General features: G+C 34.4%; 2 protein-coding genes across 3 annotated transcripts; one reads left to right on the top strand and one right to left on the bottom strand.

Annotated features, from left to right (window-relative positions):
- Positions 1-1,024: 1,024 nt before the first annotated feature.
- Positions 1,025-11,324, bottom strand: LOC130442368 (alpha-L-fucosidase). 2 transcript variants are annotated; one of them, XM_056776423.1, is made up of 8 exons: positions 11,071-11,324; positions 5,839-5,977; positions 5,671-5,777; positions 5,486-5,619; positions 3,174-3,399; positions 2,973-3,113; positions 2,604-2,911; positions 1,025-1,171 (listed from the first exon to the last, which is right to left on the bottom strand). In XM_056776423.1, exons 1-8 carry the CDS (start codon positions 11,261-11,263, stop codon positions 1,058-1,060), a joined length of 1,362 nt encoding a protein of 453 aa, XP_056632401.1. In that variant the 5' UTR covers positions 11,264-11,324; the 3' UTR covers positions 1,025-1,057. The 2 variants fall into 2 exon arrangements, with proteins under 2 accessions (XP_056632401.1, XP_056632400.1); XM_056776422.1 differs by lacking the exon at positions 11,071-11,324 and adding an exon at positions 8,688-9,175.
- On the top strand, positions 1,213-19,963 carry LOC130442369 (uncharacterized). Its single transcript, XM_056776424.1, has 5 exons — positions 1,213-2,233; positions 18,090-18,223; positions 18,277-18,478; positions 19,485-19,663; positions 19,756-19,963. Exons 1-5 carry the CDS (start codon positions 2,100-2,102, stop codon positions 19,932-19,934), a joined length of 828 nt encoding a protein of 275 aa, XP_056632402.1. The 5' UTR covers positions 1,213-2,099; the 3' UTR covers positions 19,935-19,963.
- The last annotated feature ends 178 nt before the right edge of the window (positions 19,964-20,141 follow it).

Below are 20,141 nucleotides of genomic sequence, written 5' to 3'. Positions count from 1 at the left end.
CATGTAATAGTGAACCAGAAGAGACTTACCCTGAAGACGACGAATTAAATTGCCTATGCAGTCCTCAATCGCCTTGTAAGGCTCCCGATATTGAATACGCCGAAGTTGGAGAGCTCGATTGTCAATGTAGTCCTCAATCACCTTGTAAGGATACCCAAGGACAATATGATAGTTTTCAACCGACAACTAGCAACAGAGCACCAAGTTTCAGTCGAATACAAGATTCGCAATATCAAAACGATTACAATGATTTCCTGAAAGGACTAAACTCATCGTTTGCACCTCCACAAACACGAGGTGCTAATTCAACGTTTGCACCGCCACAAACACAGGGTGCTAATTCAACGTTTGCACCGCCACAAACACGGGGTGCTAATTCAACGTTTGCACCACCACAAGGAGGGGGCTTCAATTCAACGTTTGCACCGCCACAAACACGGGGTGCTAATTCAACGTTTGCACCGCCACAAGGAGGGGGCTTCAATTCAACGTTTGCACCGCCACAAGGAGGCGGTTTCAATTCCACGCTTGCGCCGCCACAAAGACGAGCTTCTAGTTCAAGTGCCAATAATCGATCTCCTGCGGGAGCTACAAGCATGCAGGAAGGAAGAACTTTTAACCCAGCTACAGGTAAAGAAGAAATTATCTGTCCGGTTTATCTGGATTCTATTAACGAAGAAGAAGAACATCCAAGTGACAATGAACTTAACCCGAACATGAAAATAATAAACGTAAATTCTCGAACGTATACCCGAATCGATGACGGTCCTGTACAAGGAAGGACATTTAACTTTGAGGATCCGGAAAGGAAGGGTGTGTCGTCGAATGTATTCGACCAATTGGCTAAAAGTATTTTGGAAGAACCGCCCGAAGCCAACGGACAAGATACATTTAGGACAATTTGTACTGATAGGGATGATCTATTAAATCCGAATGACAATGAGGGTGATGAAAGGAATAAAAGATGTAAATGTTGAAGGATTTAAAGACATGTTTTAATTGGAGATAAATAAAAAATGATTCATATGCTCTAAAATTTGTATTTTTTAATTTTATTTCAGATAAAGTTAACTTTACTTGATGGTATAATTTTTAATACGTAAGCCCATTCGCTTTTCACCGTTGATTTATCGGGAAAGTTGATATTTACTGAATCGTTGTTTAAAGTCCACTGCAAAATATAAAAAAAAGTAACTTACAATACGAGGTAACTAAGATATTTATAACATAAACGTTCAAGCGAGAAAATTCGCATAGTTCTAATCAAATTGGTCTTTTTTGTTATCAAAAGTTTGTGATATGAGAAATATTTTACATTGTTGCTACGTTTTTCAAACTTTCGGTATAAAATTATAAGTTGACTAAGGTTATAATCAATACAACCAAAAGAACGTTCCTATTTCACTAATGTGACATATTGAAAAATCTACGGGAATTGTAAGTGGAACGCACATCTTGTTGGATCACAATATGGCGACTTGGTGACAGCGCACAGTTGGGGTACAATATGATATTGCTTCTCTTAAATTTATTTTTGACACAACTGAATGGATTTCTACAATTTTGGAATTGTAAAAATCTATGTTTCTGCCCTATCGTTGTATTACAGATACGTTTCCATAAAAGTCCACTTCGACTACCAATAATTCATGGGTTTTACAGTGACATCATCGATGACGTCGAGCGATCGCTGACGAACACTAGGAGTTTTAAATTGAATTATACAAAAGTTATCACAATTGGTATGTGCGTTAAATAGAACGTACTGATTGTCAAGTTGACATTTCATTGAAATAATAAGAAGTACAAAGGAATTTTCAATATTATATAAAATATCCAAACTTATTTTCAACTTGCTTTCGTTATACGTTCAACATTTAAATTCGCGCGAGTTTCCATGATTGGCTAATATTTCAATATGGCGGTGTGTTGAAAGTTTTTCTCATTGGTCGTGCGCGTTAACCACACAATCTTTTACACCATACAAATAATACTTTGTAACCATAAATTCATTTTAGAAATTTTGATTTTGTTAAGTTACCGCAACTGATTAGTTCGCCTCTTTGACTCATACAGAGTACAAATTTACTAGTACAAATATGCTATACTATAGAGTTTTGAAATGTTCTCATTCGGTTAAGATGATTAAAATTTGTTTTATCATTCAGGTATTTATCAAAATAGCAAGTGGGACTTTATTATTTACATGTATCTGTGAATACTTATATACAGGGTAAGTCATGTAGTTAACTCTCTACACATGTTTACAAAAGTCTACTTCAAGTTATAATTTGTAATCAGTTTTAATACATAATATTTTAGTTCAAGCTGAATAAAAATGTTTTCGTTTTTAATTACATGCAAATATTTTCAATGTCATAGACTGTTTGAGTTTTGTTTTGTTGAAAAAACAGTATTTGAATGATAATTTCGTTTGTAACGTCATTGGTACATGTATTAAAACGCTTTTTTGATGATATATTTTGGCTGGTAAGTACGAGGAAAAATCTATAACTTGTATGGATCATTTTATGTACAATTATGCCACTTCAGTACATGAATATGTTCTCTAATGTAAACAGCAGCGTTTGCTCAATAATTACCTTTAATGCCTCGTTTCCATTACCAAGTAAATATACAGAAGTTGCAGGATCCTTGAAAATACCAATAGCAGCTCCGAGGTTTAAAATATTGTGTTCGGGCCATCCCAAACTGATAGCATATACAGCAGAACCCTTGCTTGTGTACCAAACGTTAGCGTTTAACGTATCATTCTGTGTCGTCCATGGTTTGGTACTGTAAATAGCTTCGCCGTTGATGGATAACCAGGTACCTAAGTCTCGGAGACGCTGTTGGAAAATCGGGGCGATAATACCGTCTTTAGTTGGACCAATGTTAATGAGAATATTTCCTATATATAAAAAAACTCGTAATTGTATATTAGGAAAATTGATATTGAATAAAAGACGTACCGCCACAACTAACAGTGCTGGTTAGTTGTGTCAAAAGCTCTAATGTAGTCATGTAATCGTCCAATTTGGCGTTTCTTCTGAATCCCCATGATGTTTTGTCTAAAGTCATCGCGTTTTCCCATTTATGTTGTTGCAGTGTACCTAAATGAAAAATTTAAAAAAAAATACGTATATTAATAATAAATTTAACAAAAAAAATACCTGGGTTATATCTATCTTGACAGGAAAAGAAACCTCCGTGATTACAAGGTATATCTGTTCCCCATCTGTCATTAACAACGACTTCGTCTTTAACGGGACTCTCGTTATATAACCAAGCTAAAAATTCTTTCGACTTCCAATATGTATCAGGAGCTTCCCAATCTCCATCAGACCAAACTAGTGAGGGGTTGTAAGCGTTAACAAGCTCAATCAATTCCGGGTTAACCTTCAAATAAATAGTCATTGTCCAATCAATGAACATTTTCTCGTGTATTTACCCCATACAGCACCGATTATCATAAAAAATTGGATTTTAATCCGGTCAATTTAGACATTCGAAGTTACCTAAATTCCCATCTAGCTGAAAATCAGTCAAATTGTTTAAAATACAGTTTAACATAGAATTTGAATGTTCCCCATGATTTCCGTGTATGGAAAAATTTTTATTGGAGGTTAAAGGTTAAAAAATGAGTTTCTCGCAATTTTTAGGAAAATGGTGAGTTTTATCATAAAAATACATCGGACAAAAATTGTAGATCATAAAATTATCTACAAAATACGTTTCAATACTTTTTTCCCTACGAGCCACCGTTTCTGAGATATAATGATTCAAAAAATTGTAAAAGTTTTATTTTATAACTTTTACAACTTTTTGAATCGTTATATCTCAGAAACGGTGGCTCGTAGGGAAAAAAGTATTGATAAGTTTCTTGATAATAATTTTATGATCTACAATTTTTGTTTGAAATATTTTCATGATAAAACTCACCATTTTCCTAAAAATTGCGAGAAACTCATTTTTTTACCTTTAACCTCCAATAAAATTTTGTCCATACACGGAAATCATGGGGAACATTCAAATTCTATGTTCAATTGTATTTTAAACAATTTGACTGATTTTCACCTCGATGGGAATTGATGTAGCGTTATTCTTATTTTGTGGTGAAATTTGACCGGACTATTAGTATCTACTTACCCTCTATTCCAAAATCTACACTGTGCCATGAGGCATGTTGTAAGGGTAAAACTTTTTTCGTTAAAAATAAGTACGTAAATCGATTATTTGACTCATTCTAAGCAACTTTTGTTTCATAAAGTTTTTTCTGAAAGTCAATATTTTTCGAATTATTCGTGTTTGAAATTGTAGATTTTCACGCAAATAAAACACGTTTTCGGACGGTTTTTCGCGAATAACTGCAAAAATATGCATCTAATCGAAAAATCTGTGGAGAGCAAAATGATAGCTTATAAAGAAAATAGAAAAATCGTGTTTTTTTTATATTGGTCCACCCAATACAAACGGTATTATTTCTTGCTAAAAGTTGATTGGTATTTTCAAACTCCGAAATGAAAAGTTCCTACGTACAATAATCAAAAACCAACGCATTTTTCGTGGGAAACTCTGGAAACTTTTTTGAAAGTTGCATGTCCTACTCTCTCAAGGAGGGGGTCAATCTTTGTCTGGGAAAACTGAATATATACTGGCCAATGGCACTGAAGGCGCAAATAGCTGTGATGTTGCGTCCTCTCTTCCAGGACCAAGTTTCTGAACCGATGAAATGTTTTTTCATAACTGAAACAAGGTTTTTGAAAAAAAGATCGACCTGATTCTCATTAAATCCAGGGACCTGGCTAAGACTTGTTGCTGATGGCCTCACTCGCCATTTTAGTCTCTCGATTAAAGTTTTCCTTTATTTTTAATTCCTCAGCTAAATTGTATGAACTTTTTCTCAAGTCTGTAAAGACATTTCATAAGAAGAAGTTCAAGAATGTGTTTAGTAAGTACTGCTTCCTCTTCCTCGCTGAACACCGAGGATTTGATGTGTTTTGACTTTTTAGTCTATCACGAAGTATTGTTCATGGTATCTTATACAATATGGAGACGTTTTTGACCGATTTCCCTTCGACTATTCGGTGTAAAGCTCCCTGGAGTGCTTCCTGGGTCCAGCTACCCTTCTCCGTGGTCCTTTTTTTTCACCCGCACCAACATAAAAATCACAAAAGGGCTATGGCATAATAATTCGGTGTAATACCGCCCCCTGGTGGTCTGGAAATCAAAAATTAGATCAAAAGATGAAAAAAAAAAAAAATAAAACGACACTATTCCACAACGACTCCAGCTACGACTAATGGCGCCAGAGTTAATAGTCTGCGCATCGCCGGCTAGGTTGCAGCACTTGTTACCTAATTCTATCTCTAGCAGTTGTCCCTCCAGGGTAGTTTTTACCCCTAAAATCGGTGCTGTATGGGATAAATACAGGGTTTACATTTACAATCATAAATTTTGACAAATGAAAAATCGAAATTCTCACTTTTTTATCCACAAAATCCGTTTGGGTGTAATTGGTAGCCTTATCTGCGAGATAGAGTTCATTAAACCATTCGTAATATGAATGATAGACACCGAATTTGAGATTTTTGTTTCTTACTGCAGTCGCCAGTTCGCCTAAACATATTTATAATGAAGTTATTGCTAGAAATATTGTGTTAAATTTACCAAGAACATCTCTTCCTGGTCCGACGTCTTTGGCATTCCAACTAAATGAGTATTTAGAAGGCCATAATGTATATCCTTCATGATGTTTGCTAGTTAAAACGACGTACCTGTAATCCAAATATATCAATAAAATGTTAGCAATGAAGATTTTTGATGTTGTGGGCTTACTTGGCACCAGAATTGGCGAAAATTTCGGCCCATTCGTCTGGGTTGTAGAATTCAGCAGTAAAGTCTTTTGCAAAATTTTGATAGTTCCAATTTGGTGCATAATTCTTTTTCATATACTCAACAACATCGTCATCTTTTCCTGATACAAAAAAATAATATATAAATAAGAATTGAGCATTAAAAAAATTTCAAATCTCTTCATAAATCATAGCTGTGAGCCGTTGAAGACAAATGCCTTCAGATAGGCCGTCGTGCACACTTGACGTTACCAATCCAATCAGACGCATTATATTGAACCCTTTTATGTCATTAGACAAGTTTCGAGGTTTGTCCAGGTGTTTAGACCGCGCTCGTTTGTGCAGGGAACTCACAGATATCGTGGTCTGCAGTTGTTGTTTGGTGTAAGACGCACGGGGTCCATCCCTTTGCTTGTCTCATGCCGAATGTCTCTATCCATCTCTGTCGAGCCCGCCTTGCGAGTAGACCGTTCAGAGACGGTTTGGGAACGCTTGTGGTCACACCAAGAATGGGTTCGACGATCCCAGTCTATTGAGTGAGTCCACTTCGTCAGTGCTTTTGTTGCCCGAGTGGCCGGGCACCCAAACTAGCTGGATTTTGCAGCCATCACTCACCAGATTCGGTAGGACTCTCTCGCACTCCAGCACTATCCTAGAGCACACCTTTTAAGCCGTTATAGCTAGTATGGCAGCTCTACTGTTAAACCAGATTGAGATTACTGTGTTTCTGTGGCGTCGATTGTGTTTAGCGCGTACGTAGAGGCCTTGTTCGGCCAAAAAATTCCTTCTGGAGCCATCTGTGTACCGGGTCGACTTCATTATTCAAAATAACGATCATAAAGTCACCATTCCACTGCTCCCGCTCAGTGATGTGTGCCTCCAAACCCTTATTATCCACAGTCGCAGGCGTCATTTGGTCGCTGTCCATCGAAATGATTGGACATTTCCCTGCGTCCAGATTCTTGTATGGCGAGTTGATCTACCCTTCAGTTCTTTGTGGATGTTCGGTCTGTAGGCTGTTCTCCTGGCTTCGAATTGTATCGCTAGACCCAAGGATGGACTTCAAGAGGCCTAGTTGGGGTCGTACGCAAGGCGCTGGACTCTATTTTATTTTCCCAGTGTACTATTTTGGGTATTTGGTTCCATTCGGTTTTCAGGATATTCCAAAGATAGGAAGTGAAAGTAGGACACTGCTTTCTGACTTTCCTGTTCAATTTGTCCCATCGGGTTGAGGACAGGCGACTATGATTTAGTCGCCTGTCCAATTTCGACAAATAATCGTCGTCTATTTGGTTCCATTCGTTTTTCAGGATATTTCAAAGATAAGAAGTAAATCGGGTTGAGGTCATCAGGCGACTGTGACGACTTTCAGTACATTTTTCCTTTCCAATTCTTTCAAATACTCTTTCCGCATATCGTTGTCATGCTGGAACATAAATCTTCTGTAGATTAGACTTTGGTCAGAACTTACTACATTTTCGTTTAATATTTTATAGCTTTCATTCTTCGAAATCCCTTAAATTTTACCAGGTCTCCAGCTACTATTTCTCCAAAGCATCCCCAATCACCGAGAATCCGCCGTGTTTTACAGTCAACATTGACATGGATCTAACATCCGTTCTTACTTTGGCCTGCGCACAAACACTATTAGGTCTAAACACCTCAAACCTTAAATCATCAATCCTTAAAACTATCTTCCAGTCTTCATGCGTTCAATTTTTATGTTATTAGCTTACTGCAATCTCTTAACTTTATTTTGAGGCTCTTCTCAAACTCCTTTTCACTGTAGAAGTGCTCAGAGTTCATTGATATGAGCTGCTATCTCTGGACTCGTTTACTGATTAATACAATACGTTTATCGTCAGCGCAGGGGTTGTTCGAGGACATCCTAAAGGTTTTCTATTATCAAAACTCCTGATGGATGCATATTTTTTCACGTTGTAGTCTACGGTACGTCGGGGTACTTTTAATTCAGCGACAATGGTACGGTAACTCTTACCTAGATTATGAAGATTTGTGGTTAAAACAGGAATTTCAACCAGTTTTGCCCATTTTAAAATTTCCAAGTCTGAATTTACGAGAACGAAAACAATTCGTATACAAACTTCACAAAAAGATGTCTTGGTTCCAAAAGTATGAATCATAGCGACTCGCAGAGCTAACTGGGACATAAATACCAAAGAAATAGTCACAGTTAAGCAAATCCTCCGATACATAAGAACAACGAATAAGGCACACTATTATTTTTGGACCTTCTCTTTTGAAATATTATGAATGGAAACTTTTTACCCGTAGTGTATATATATAATCAGTCGTATATTACATAAACATTTTATTTAACTAATAGTGCATTTAACAACTTTCGGTAGTCCTCTTGTATTATTTTCAACATTCAAACAATGGTTTTCGGCTATCTTATGTAATAATAATTTGAAATAAAAAAATGATAGTTTCATAATTATTTGAAGTAAATACATTTTATTAAGAATAAAGTCGTTAACAATTTCAGATTTATAATTTTTTAAAAAATCTACTATTAAGCTTAATCCGTCTCTGTACAAACATAAAATAGAAATACTTGCTTGGCACTTGATTTAATGGATGTAATCAACTTGTAAATAATCAAATACTAAACAAACATTTTGAATTTTGACCCCAAGAAGTATTTATTGATTATTTGAGATAAAATGAACGAGATTTTTAGAATTTAGAATAAAATGCAACTTGTAATAATAGAAAAATTATAATTTTTTAGTAATTATTATAAAATCGAACAGAATTAGACTAGAAATTTCAATTTACGACTATTAAAATTATAAATATTATACATACGCTTCCAATCAGCCCAAAACCATTCTGATCTAAAACTAGGGACAGAAAAAACACCCCAATGTATGAAAATTCCAACTTTAGATTCATCATACCATGACGGTAACGGTCTAGAATCTAAGCTTTTCCATATGGGTTTATATTCAACGGCATTACAACTCACTAATATTGTTAAAACCACTAATAATAAGATCATTGTTTAACAGTGGAATGATAACTGAATTTTCTTCGGTGTATTTATCTGCGCGAGGTTTTTTGACGTAAATCTTGTTTGAAATCGTATTTAGAACAGCTGATCTACGCCAGAATAGCGGCCGTAGGTTCAACAATCGATTTTCTCGTATGTACCCTTCTTAATTTTTTTACGGTGGCGAGGGTTGTTTTGTATCGTTCTATGGTGTTACGAGGATTCCATAAATACTTTTTAAATCTATTTCAGATGAAACTGTGGCAACCCCGCGACGTGTTCTTGCATTTAAAACTACTTAATACCGGTATACATTTATCATAAAACGATAATCCGTGCACATCTGATTGACTGATACCTGTTACAGGAATTTCCAAGTAACGTTCTTAACGTCCTAATAACATACGATTAAATTATACCTGACTTGGAAAAAACCAATACCTTCTACCTGCTCATTGTTTCATAATTATACGAACCCAGGCGAGGCGCTTATTCTGTTGATGTATAGATAGTAAATTATCGAACATTGTTTTTAAAACTGAATATTTATTAATCAATTTGCAAATAAGCTTTTAAGCAATATACAAAATTTAGAACATTTGTCTCCATTTTGTACTTAAACGGTAGCTGTTTTGAACATTAGTATTAACTGTTGCATTCAAGTTTAGATGATAATTTTTTAAAACGTGAGTGAGTAATTTTCGCAAAGCGATAACCCAGTGGCAACTAAAAGGTATAAAGAAAAACTTATAGCTTTGGGGAGCCTACAATAATAATATGTGAAGATGATGATGATGAAGTTTTTTAGTATAAACGTATATAAAAGACAAATTAAAGTTCTATATATATGCATATCCTATTCAAATGAATTAACATTGTTAGAACTCGTCCACGACATGGACCGTGAAGCAGGTTCTGTTCGGTTATAATGGTAGTCTAAAATGTGGCGAATACGCCGGTTCACAGAATTCGTTCGATGTTTTACATATCATAGCAGTGATTTCTTCATATTGTTTTTTTTTCCAACCAGTTTCTGGGAAGGCTGTTTTATTTATTTGTTTATTTTCTAGAATTATCGAGAAATTCTCTTTGGGTATAAATATTAGTTTGTTTAACAACAGTTTATAATTAACTGAACAGTAACTGATGATTAATTATAAAGTAATGAATATTTACTTATATAAATAGTTATAAGCGTGTATAATTTTCCCCATCGTTAAAAAACAGTTTAAATAAATTAGAAAATAAGAGAAACATTACAATATTATTATATTTCGAAAAAATTGGGACGTCATTTGAACAGGTATGACAAAATGTGGATCCTTATTCACTAAATCAGAAATAGTGATACCAAACATGAAGAATCCGATTAATCTGCAACAATTGGGGGGTAGAGATTGATTAGGGCAGTAGAAACCAGAACAATATTCGCCCTCTTGGGTACAAAGTAAAGTTATCAGGTCTAATAACCAACAAATAACTTCAAAAAGAAAATAAATCTACACGCAGAAGCTTATCGCAGGGTTGTCAGATCTTTGGTTGGTGAATACGGGACAATCAACACCCCCGCCCTTCCGAAAAGCAAAAGCGGGAAAATCTTCATAGAAATTAAGAAATATAAGGATAAAAAAATAACCTTTAAATCGGATTATTTCTAAAATGTATTATCTGGACCATAGTATTGATGTTTAATATTTTTTTGACTGCTATGAAGTGAACTAAGTCACGATTGTTGATGATATCACCCCGTGGTGACGCCAATATTAATGTATTTTGCTTCGAGATAATACAATGTAAACTGAAACTTTTCATTTTCACTTTGTTCCCTGGCGCGTGACAAGTTAGGGAAATACGGGACTGTTTCTTGGAATCCGTGACGTCTGGCAACCCTGGTTTATGACAAAATCATTTGTTTACCCCGCGGCGGCCATTTTAAAATGGGTATCAGGTCATTTGGACAGTTTTACACCACAAGATAATGATGAGTAGATTTAATTGAAAGATATTTTTCTTTGTGACACAGCCAGACGTATTCTTTAATATATTTATAAAACTACTTCTTAAAAGATGAATTTTGTTTAACATAATGCTGATATTGAATTACCTCGGCAATTTTGTTTTAGAAAACATATTTATGACGATTATTTTTCGACTTTTTATTGTTTGATTTATAGAAATTTAGGTTAGATCGAAACTTACTTGCCCACTGTTCCCAAATCCATTCTGATCTAAAACCAGGTACTGAAAATACCCCCCAGTGTAAGAATATACCAATTTTAGCTTCATCATACCAATTGGGTAAAGGTCTAGCATCCAAACTATCCCATGTCGCTTGGTACTGCGCCTGGGAAGCAGATAGCGAAAACAACAAAACCACTATTGAAATCATCATTTATTCAACTTCGAAATACAAAAAGCCTGATATTTATAATCATTTTTAATCTTCAAATGATAAATAGTATATATTCGATTATCTATTCAAATTATGATTGTTTAGTGAAGCAAACTTTGATAAAATTATCAGTGGAAACAACATGGCGAATTTTCGATGTCAGTGCACGGCACAGAACTAATCGATTTTCGCGGTTCATTTTAATTTACTACGTGGAATATCTACTGTACTTTATGTAATTTATAATAAAAATAATATTTACATACTTTTTCAACTAAACCAACGAAATTTACTAGACACTAGACATGATTACAATATAATTTTTAAAATTAAAATTGGGCGAGCTAGTTAACATAGTAGGCATTTCAAACTGAAAATTTGGACATGAGAAAGCTGTGCGCAAAATGGGTGCCGCGTTTGCTCTCAATGGAACTAAAAGGGATTCGTGAAGATGTTTCCATTGAGTGTTTTGAATGTTTCACGTAAACAAAGCCGTTTCATAACCATAGATGAAACGTGGGACTATCACTTCAGAACCGAAACGAAAGAACAATCAAAACAATGGACTAAAAAGGGAGGACCTAGTTCCAAAGAAGGCGAAGACCCTTTCATCTGCAGGCAAGGTCATGGCGTCAGTTTTTTGGGATAATTTTCATCTACTGTGATGTTCAGAAGGAAGTAGACAATGAAAGATAGGAATGGATGGGATAGCTTCATACTTCAAATGTTTTCCATTGAAATTAGTAAAATCAATTACCAGAAAATAATTTTCTCGCAAGTGATTTCACAAAATTCTTCCCATTTAGAACACACATCAGAAAAGAAAGCGTTTGGGAAATGTTGTATTTATCTTGACAATTGACATTGACAATAATGACACATTGTGTCATTAGTGTCAATGTGGCAGAACTAAATGTGTGTTTCCGAAATTTATATGCAACTTGACTTGTCCTATTGGGTATGTCACAAGCAGTGCCGCCAACCATTCATAATGAAAAATCGCCGTTTCCACAGACAGCCGCTACAAAAATAACCGTATGACAACTATGTGTCAAATATAATTCACGATATTTATCAAAATTCCAGTATCACCGGCAATTCTAATTAATGTATAATCATGGCGAATTCGAGTCAACAAAGATCAAAATCGAAAAAAAGAACGATAATTATACCCAGCGGTACTTTAAACGAAGACGAAACCACCATAATACACGTACCACGAAAACTGAACACATCAGCCCCTCTGTTAGTAACTAATTACGTAGATGATACTTATATAAAAGTACAAAGTCTTCCTATTTGGAACGACGAACTCGCCGCGGAAGATATTTGCTTCCCAAGCGAATATTGGAATGTGGAAGGAGCGGGTTGTACTGATAAAGAAACAATATTCACCACTCTAGTACCACTAAGAGAGCCAGGTCAAGATTGTACAGAAACTTCCGAATATTTGAATTATGATCATAATTTATTAGTCACTCCTGATGTTCCCGAAGAGGAAGCGGATATTTCTAAATTCTGCCCCCCTACTTGTAGTACTTTTAGACAAGGAGCTAACGGCTTTGATGATATGAATCAAACTGGGCGAACTTCTCAGCAAGACACTACTCAATCGAGCACACGAACAGATGGACCTCCATGTTGTTTTGATACTACCAATCCTAATATAACTTACGATTTCAGACCCGTTTTGGAATGTGATTTTAATGATCCTCGACAACAATCCTAAATAAATAATCATCATCGTATACGATTTATTACAATTATGTATTCAAACCTTTGAAATAAAAAAAATGCAACTCAATGATTTGGAATGTATGAGGGTTTATCAATTTTTTCGTGAAGTATATTTTCATTTTTATACACACGTTGTAAAAAATTCCACCCCATAATTTCTAAAAATATGGAGTTGGAAAGAAAACTAAAGGTCGTATGACATCATGTAGTTTCCGTTGTTGTTTTCTGTATAGTTTTCAGTTGACAAAAACTACAGAAATCTTCTTCGTAAAAATTTACAGCAGCTTCCATTGACAGAAAATTTTCACAGTTTTAGTACAAAACTTCCAGATTCTAGACTGAATCATTACACTTTTGTGTTAAATTCCAAATCGACAATTCCTCCCCATAAGTTTTACAATTATGGAATTACATTAAATACTAAAGTCCGCATGGCATCATGTAGTTTCCGTTGCTGTTTTCAGTATAGTTTTCAGTTGACAAAATGTACAGAAATCTTCTTCGTAAAAGTTTACAGCAGCTTCCATTGACAGAAAATTTCCACAGTTTTAGTACAAAACTTCCAGATTCTAGACTGAATCATTACACTTTTGTGTTAAATTCCAAATCGACAATTCCTCCCCATAAGTTCTACAAATATGGAATTAGATTAAATACTAAAGGCCACTTGGCATCATGTAGTTTCCGTTGCTGTTTTCTGTATAGTTTTCCGTTGACAAAAACTACAGAAATCTTCATCGTAAAAATTTACAGCAGCTTCCATTGACAGAAAATTTTCACAGTTTTAGTACAAAACTTCCAGATTCTAGACTGAATCATTACACTTTTGTATTAAATTCAAAATTGACAATTCCTCCCCATAAGTTCTACAAATATGGAATTAGATTAAATACTAAAGGCCACTTGGCATCATGTAGTTTCCGTTGCTGTTTTCTGTATAGTTTTCAGTTGACAAAAACTACAGAAATCTTCTTCGTAAAAGTTTACAGCAGCTTCCATTGACAGAAAATTTCCACAGTTTTAGTACAAAACTTCCAGATTCTAGACTGAATCATTACACTTTTGTATTAAATTCAAAATTGACAATTCCTCCCCATAAGTTCTACAAATATGGAATTAGATTAAATACTAAAGGCCACTTGGCATCATGTAGTTTCCGTTGTTTTCTGTATAGTTTTCAGTTGACAAAAACTACAGAAATCTTCTTCGTAAAAGTTTACAGCAGCTTCCCATGATGGAAAATTTCCACAATTTTAGTACAAAACTTCCAGATTCTAGACTGAATCATTACACTTTTGTGTTAAATTCCAAATCGACAATTCCTCCCCATAAGTTCTACAAATATGGAATTAGATTAAATACTAAAGGCCACTTGGCATCATGTAGTTTCCGTTGCTGTTTTCTGTATAGTTTTCAGTTGACAAAAACTACAGAAATCTTCTTCGTAAAAGTTTACAGCAGCTTCCCATGATGGAAAATTTCCACAATTTTAGTACAAAACTTCCAGATTCTAGACTGAATCATTACACTTTTGTATTAAATTCAAAATTGACAATTCCTCCCCATAAGTTCTACAAATATGGAATTAGATTAAATACTAAAGGCCACTTGGCATCATGTAGTTTCCGTTGCTGTTTTCTGTATAGTTTTCAGTTGACAAAAACTACAGAAATCTTCTTCGTAAAAGTTTACAGCAGCTTCCCATGATGGAAAATTTCCACAGTTTTAGTACAAAACTTCCAGATTCTAGACTGAATCATTACACTTTTGTATTAAATTCAAAATTGACAATTCCTCCCCATAAGTTCTACAAATATGGAATTAGATTAAATACTAAAGGCCACTTGGCATCATGTAGTTTCCGTTGTTTTCTGTATAGTTTTCAGTTGACAAAAACTACAGAAATCTTCTTCGTAAAAGTTTACAGCAGCTTCCCATGATGGAAAATTTCCACAATTTTAGTACAAAACTTCCAGATTCTAGACTGAATCATTACACTTTTGTGTTAAATTCCAAATCGACAATTCCTCCCCATAAGTTCTACAAATATGGAATTAGATTAAATACTAAAGGCCACTTGGCATCATGTAGTTTCCGTTGCTGTTTTCTGTATAGTTTTCAGTTGACAAAAACTACAGAAATCTTCTTCGTAAAAGTTTACAGCAGCTTCCCATGATGGAAAATTTCCACAATTTTAGTACAAAACTTCCAGATTCTAGACTGAATCATTACACTTTTGTATTAAATTCAAAATTGACAATTCCTCCCCATAAGTTCTACAAATATGGAATTAGATTAAATACTAAAGGCCACTTGGCATCATGTAGTTTCCGTTGCTGTTTTCTGTATAGTTTTCAGTTGACAAAAACTACAGAAATCTTCTTCGTAAAAGTTTACAGCAGCTTCCCATGATGGAAAATTTCCACAGTTTTAGTACAAAACTTCCAGATTCTAGACTGAATCATTACACTTTTGTATTAAATTCAAAATTGACAATTCCTCCCCATAAGTTCTACAAATATGGAATTAGATTAAATACTAAAGGCCACTTGGCATCATGTAGTTTCCGTTGTTTTCTGTATAGTTTTCAGTTGACAAAAACTACAGAAATCTTCTTCGTAAAAGTTTACAGCAGCTTCCCATGATGGAAAATTTCCACAATTTTAGTACAAAACTTCCAGATTCTAGACTGAATCATTACACTTTTGTGTTAAATTCCAAATCGACAATTCCTCCCCATAAGTTCTACAAATATGGAATTAGATTAAATACTAAAGGCCACTTGGCATCATGTAGTTTCCGTTGCTGTTTTCTGTATAGTTTTCAGTTGACAAAAACTACAGAAATCTTCTTCGTAAAAGTTTACAGCAGCTTCCCATGATGGAAAATTTCCACAATTTTAGTACAAAACTTCCAGATTCTAGACTGAATCATTACACTTTTGTATTAAATTCAAAATTGACAATTCCTCCCCATAAGTTCTACAAATATGGAATTAGATTAAATACTAAAGGCCACTTGGCATCATGTAGTTTCCGTTGCTGTTTTCTGTATAGTTTTCAGTTGACAAAAACTACAGAAATCTTCTTCGTAAAAGTTTACAGCAGCTTCCCATGATGGAAAATTTCCACAGTTTTAGTACAAAACTTCCAGATTCTAGACTGAATCATTACACTTTTGTATTAAATTCAAAATTGACAATTCCTCCCCATAAGTTCTACAAATATGGAATTAGATTAAATACTAAAGGCCACTTGGCATCATGTAGTTTCCGTTGCTGTTTTCTGTATAGTTTTCAGTTGACAAAAACTACAGAAATCTTCTTCGTAAAAATTTACAGCAGCTTCCATTGACAGAAAATTTTCACAGTTTTAGTACAAAACTTCCAGATTCTAGACTGAATCATTACACTTTTGTGTTAAATTCCAAATCGACAATTCCTCCCCATAAGTTTTACAATTATGGAATTACATTAAATACTAAAGTCCGCATGGCATCATGTAGTTTCCGTTGCTGTTTTCAGTATAGTTTTCAGTTGACAAAATGTACAGAAATCTTCTTCGTAAAAGTTTACAGCAGCTTCCATTGACAGAAAATTTCCACAGTTTTAGTACAAAACTTCCAGATTCTAGACTGAATCATTACACTTTTGTGTTAAATTCCAAATCGACAATTCCTCCCCATAAGTTCTACAAATATGGAATTAGATTAAATACTAAAGGCCACTTGGCATCATGTAGTTTCCGTTGCTGTTTTCTGTATAGTTTTCCGTTGACAAAAACTACAGAAATCTTCATCGTAAAAATTTACAGCAGCTTCCATTGACAGAAAATTTTCACAGTTTTAGTACAAAACTTCCAGATTCTAGACTGAATCATTACACTTTTGTATTAAATTCAAAATTGACAATTCCTCCCCATAAGTTCTACAAATATGGAATTAGATTAAATACTAAAGGCCACTTGGCATCATGTAGTTTCCGTTGCTGTTTTCTGTATAGTTTTCAGTTGACAAAAACTACAGAAATCTTCTTCGTAAAAGTTTACAGCAGCTTCCATTGACAGAAAATTTCCACAGTTTTAGTACAAAACTTCCAGATTCTAGACTGAATCATTACACTTTTGTATTAAATTCAAAATTGACAATTCCTCCCCATAAGTTCTACAAATATGGAATTAGATTAAATACTAAAGGCCACTTGGCATCATGTAGTTTCCGTTGCTGTTTTCTGTATAGTTTTCCGTTGACAAAAACTACAGAAATCTTCGTCGTAAAAGTTTACAGCAGCTTCCCATGATGGAAAATTTCCACAGTTTTAGTACAAAACTTCCAGATTCTAGACTGAATCATTACACTTTTGTGTTAAATTCCAAATCGACAATTCCTCCCCATAAGTTCTACAAATATGGAATTAGATTAAATACTAAAGGCCACTTGGCATCATGTAGTTTCCGTTGCTGTTTTCTGTATAGTTTTCAGTTGACAAAAACTACAGAAATCTTCGTCGTAAAAGTTTACAGCAGCTTCCCATGATGGAAAATTTCCACAGTTTTAGTACAAAACTTCCAGATTCTAGACTGAATCATTACACTTTTGTGTTAAATTCCAAATCGACCCTAAAACGTTTAACTGTCAATAACAAATGAGATTCTAAAAATATGTCAAACTGACTTCAAATAAATCAAAATCTGACAAAATTCCAGTTTAATTAAATAAAAAATGGCCGAAGAAGGAGAAGCCGCCGAAGGTAAATACTCTTTTTGATTTAAACTTCGTATTGATTCAAAATTTTTTGAAGAAACTCCTGCTGAAGTTGACGAAACAGAAGGAGACGAAGAAACGTATCAAAGATTTAGGTGACAATTATTTTTATAAATGATTCGATTATTTATACAACTTATTGGAAAATTTCAGTATAACTAGAGTTTTAATTAAACCAGGAAAATCATTGACTGTTAGTACAGATGCTAATATACCGAATAGATTACCAATATTACCCAAAAATCCGAAAGCGTACACCCCAATGCCCTATATTTTCAGGTAATACACTGTTAAAAATCAATATAATTGTATTAAACAATTATTTTAGAGTCCCCACAACTTCTACGCCTACGAAAGTAGTCAATCTTTTAGCTAGAAGTCCCCCTTTTCACGTTTTATTAGATCACACAATAGCTGTTGTCTGGTTGCTATTCGCTGCAGGAGAATACGATTGCCCCTTAGGTAAAACCATGATTTTTTTTATTCATTATATATCAAGATAAAATCATTTACAGGTATAAATCAATTGCAATGGGCGTTAGCATTTCTAAAAACCATTCAATGTCGAACTGGAGACTATTCCAAAGACATAGAATTGTGTATAAACGCTTTGGAAAACATCCTCGTCACGCAATATTCAGATTTGATCACTGAAATTGGACCTGCTACTCGTTTAGACGAAACTATACATTATGGGGGAGGCGCATTAGGTTCAAGGTATTATTAAGTATCGGATAGGGTTGTAAATCCTAACAAAAAAGGGATTTACTGAACATTGCTTTTCAAATTTACAACTGAAACATTTTATTTTTATTATTTTAGTTTCGTGCGTAAATTTTTTTCGTTTAAATTAGTATTTAGAGATTTTTATTCAATTGTACAGTAGATTTTGACTATATTATGATTATTATTATTATTGCATTTACTATTTTTATATTGAAGTCCTAATAGATCTGGCTCTGAAGATGATAACTTTGATATCGAAACACGCGCCGGGCAGTGTAATTGTGAGTGCTGATATAGCAATCACATATATAGTTGGTTTCCCAAAATCCTTGTTCAAACTTTCACTTTTTCTTGACGTTTATAGCCTTAGTTCTTTGAGATGTATTTCCAATTTCTTCACCATGTATGGTTCAAATTAAATCTTCATTTCAGATCGTTGTAGTCTGTATGGATTCTTATATATCTATTTGGTAGGTTTATCCTATTTTATATTAGAATATTTTCCAGTATATTATAAAAAAATTGATCTTTGAGCCTCAGGTACCGAATTTTTCACACTTTATCGAATTACTGTGAGTCTGGGGATAGATATATACATATATACACGGTTTTCTCTGGCACCACAAACCCCAATTAACTTACATTTGAGGTGGTAAATACCTCTTGGTCTCCAGGTTATACTAAGGGAGTTTGGTCGCGGTGGATGGAAGTGGGTGGTTTTAGGCCGCCAAATAATGAGTGGTTCTGAACATAGACAAAGCAGTCGTCTCCAGCGGCCTAGGTAGAAGAGCCGTTTCCCAGGGCCCAGGTAGAGGAGTCGTTCCGCGAGTTTAGTAGCAGTAATAGCAGTTTTTCCAAGACTCTCGAAATTTTTCTAAATTTGGCAACGTTGTAAGAAATTCGTAGTAATCATGTTTATAGAGTTGTCATTTCCAATTCTATTGAAGAAATATAAGAGGTTTCTACGAAATACCTCGTTATTATTAATTTCTTTTAGTACAATGGTAACACAAGAAATACCATTTTCATTAAATTACTCCCAGTTGATAACGAAGAGTCCTCCAAATGTATACGTATCTGGATCCACTCAACCCATGTCCATGACTTCTATAGAATGCGAAGAAGCCTTAGAGAATCTCAAGAAAGCTGCAGGAGTAGATTCCATTGAAAATCTTGGTAATTTATAATTGAAATAAATTTAAAAACATTTTTTTTAGGAAAAGTTTTCTGTGATTGTTATATAAATGTTTTATTTTTAAAATGTTCAGATTCCGTTTCAAGAGAAAAGGCTATAAACGTATTACGCATGTGGAAATCGGATCAAGTTGAAAAGATTCGCGGGGAATTGAGAAGACTTCGTTCAATAGAAGACAAAATGAAAGATATAGATTCAAACTTTCCGGGGTACATGGAAGAGAAACCTGAAATGTTGATTGGTAGAGACTAGGCGATTATTTCATTTTGTTATCTACAAAATACTCCATTAAACTTTTTTCTTCCAATAATTGTGTATTTAATTTCCTAATTTGACGTATATTTCCAATACTAACCTCACAATACGTAGACATTGACATCTTTATATTCATCGACACGTAGATAACTTCACGATAATGAAATGAGAAAAAAAAAAGACGAAACGTCAAAGCGGATTTCT

Source organism: Diorhabda sublineata, chromosome 4, assembly GCF_026230105.1.
Source record: "Diorhabda sublineata isolate icDioSubl1.1 chromosome 4, icDioSubl1.1, whole genome shotgun sequence".
Taxonomy (NCBI): Eukaryota; Metazoa; Arthropoda; class Insecta; order Coleoptera; family Chrysomelidae; genus Diorhabda; species Diorhabda sublineata.
Note: the sequence above shows the minus strand (reverse complement) of the source record. Positions and strands in the feature narration are given on the sequence as shown.

Excerpts from the sequence above, each read along its gene's own strand:
- LOC130442368 (XM_056776423.1), bottom strand. The coding sequence starts at position 11,263 with ATGATGATTTCAATAGTGGTTTTGTTGTTTTCGCTATCTGCTTCCCAG. Across the intron at positions 5,978-11,070 it reads GATTTGGGAACAGTGGGCAA|GAAAAGATGACGATGTTGTT; the intron begins GTAAGTTTCGAT and ends TTTTTGTATCAG. Across the intron at positions 2,912-2,972 it reads CAGCACTGTTAGTTGTGGCG|GAAATATTCTCATTAACATT; the intron begins GTACGTCTTTTA and ends TTTTATATATAG.
- LOC130442369 (XM_056776424.1), top strand. The coding sequence starts at position 2,100 with ATGCTATACTATAGAGTTTTGAAATGTTCTCATTCGGTTAAGATGATT. Across the intron at positions 2,234-18,089 it reads TGTGAATACTTATATACAGG|AGTCCCCACAACTTCTACGC; the intron begins GTAAGTCATGTA and ends CAATTATTTTAG. Across the intron at positions 18,224-18,276 it reads AGAATACGATTGCCCCTTAG|GTATAAATCAATTGCAATGG; the intron begins GTAAAACCATGA and ends AATCATTTACAG.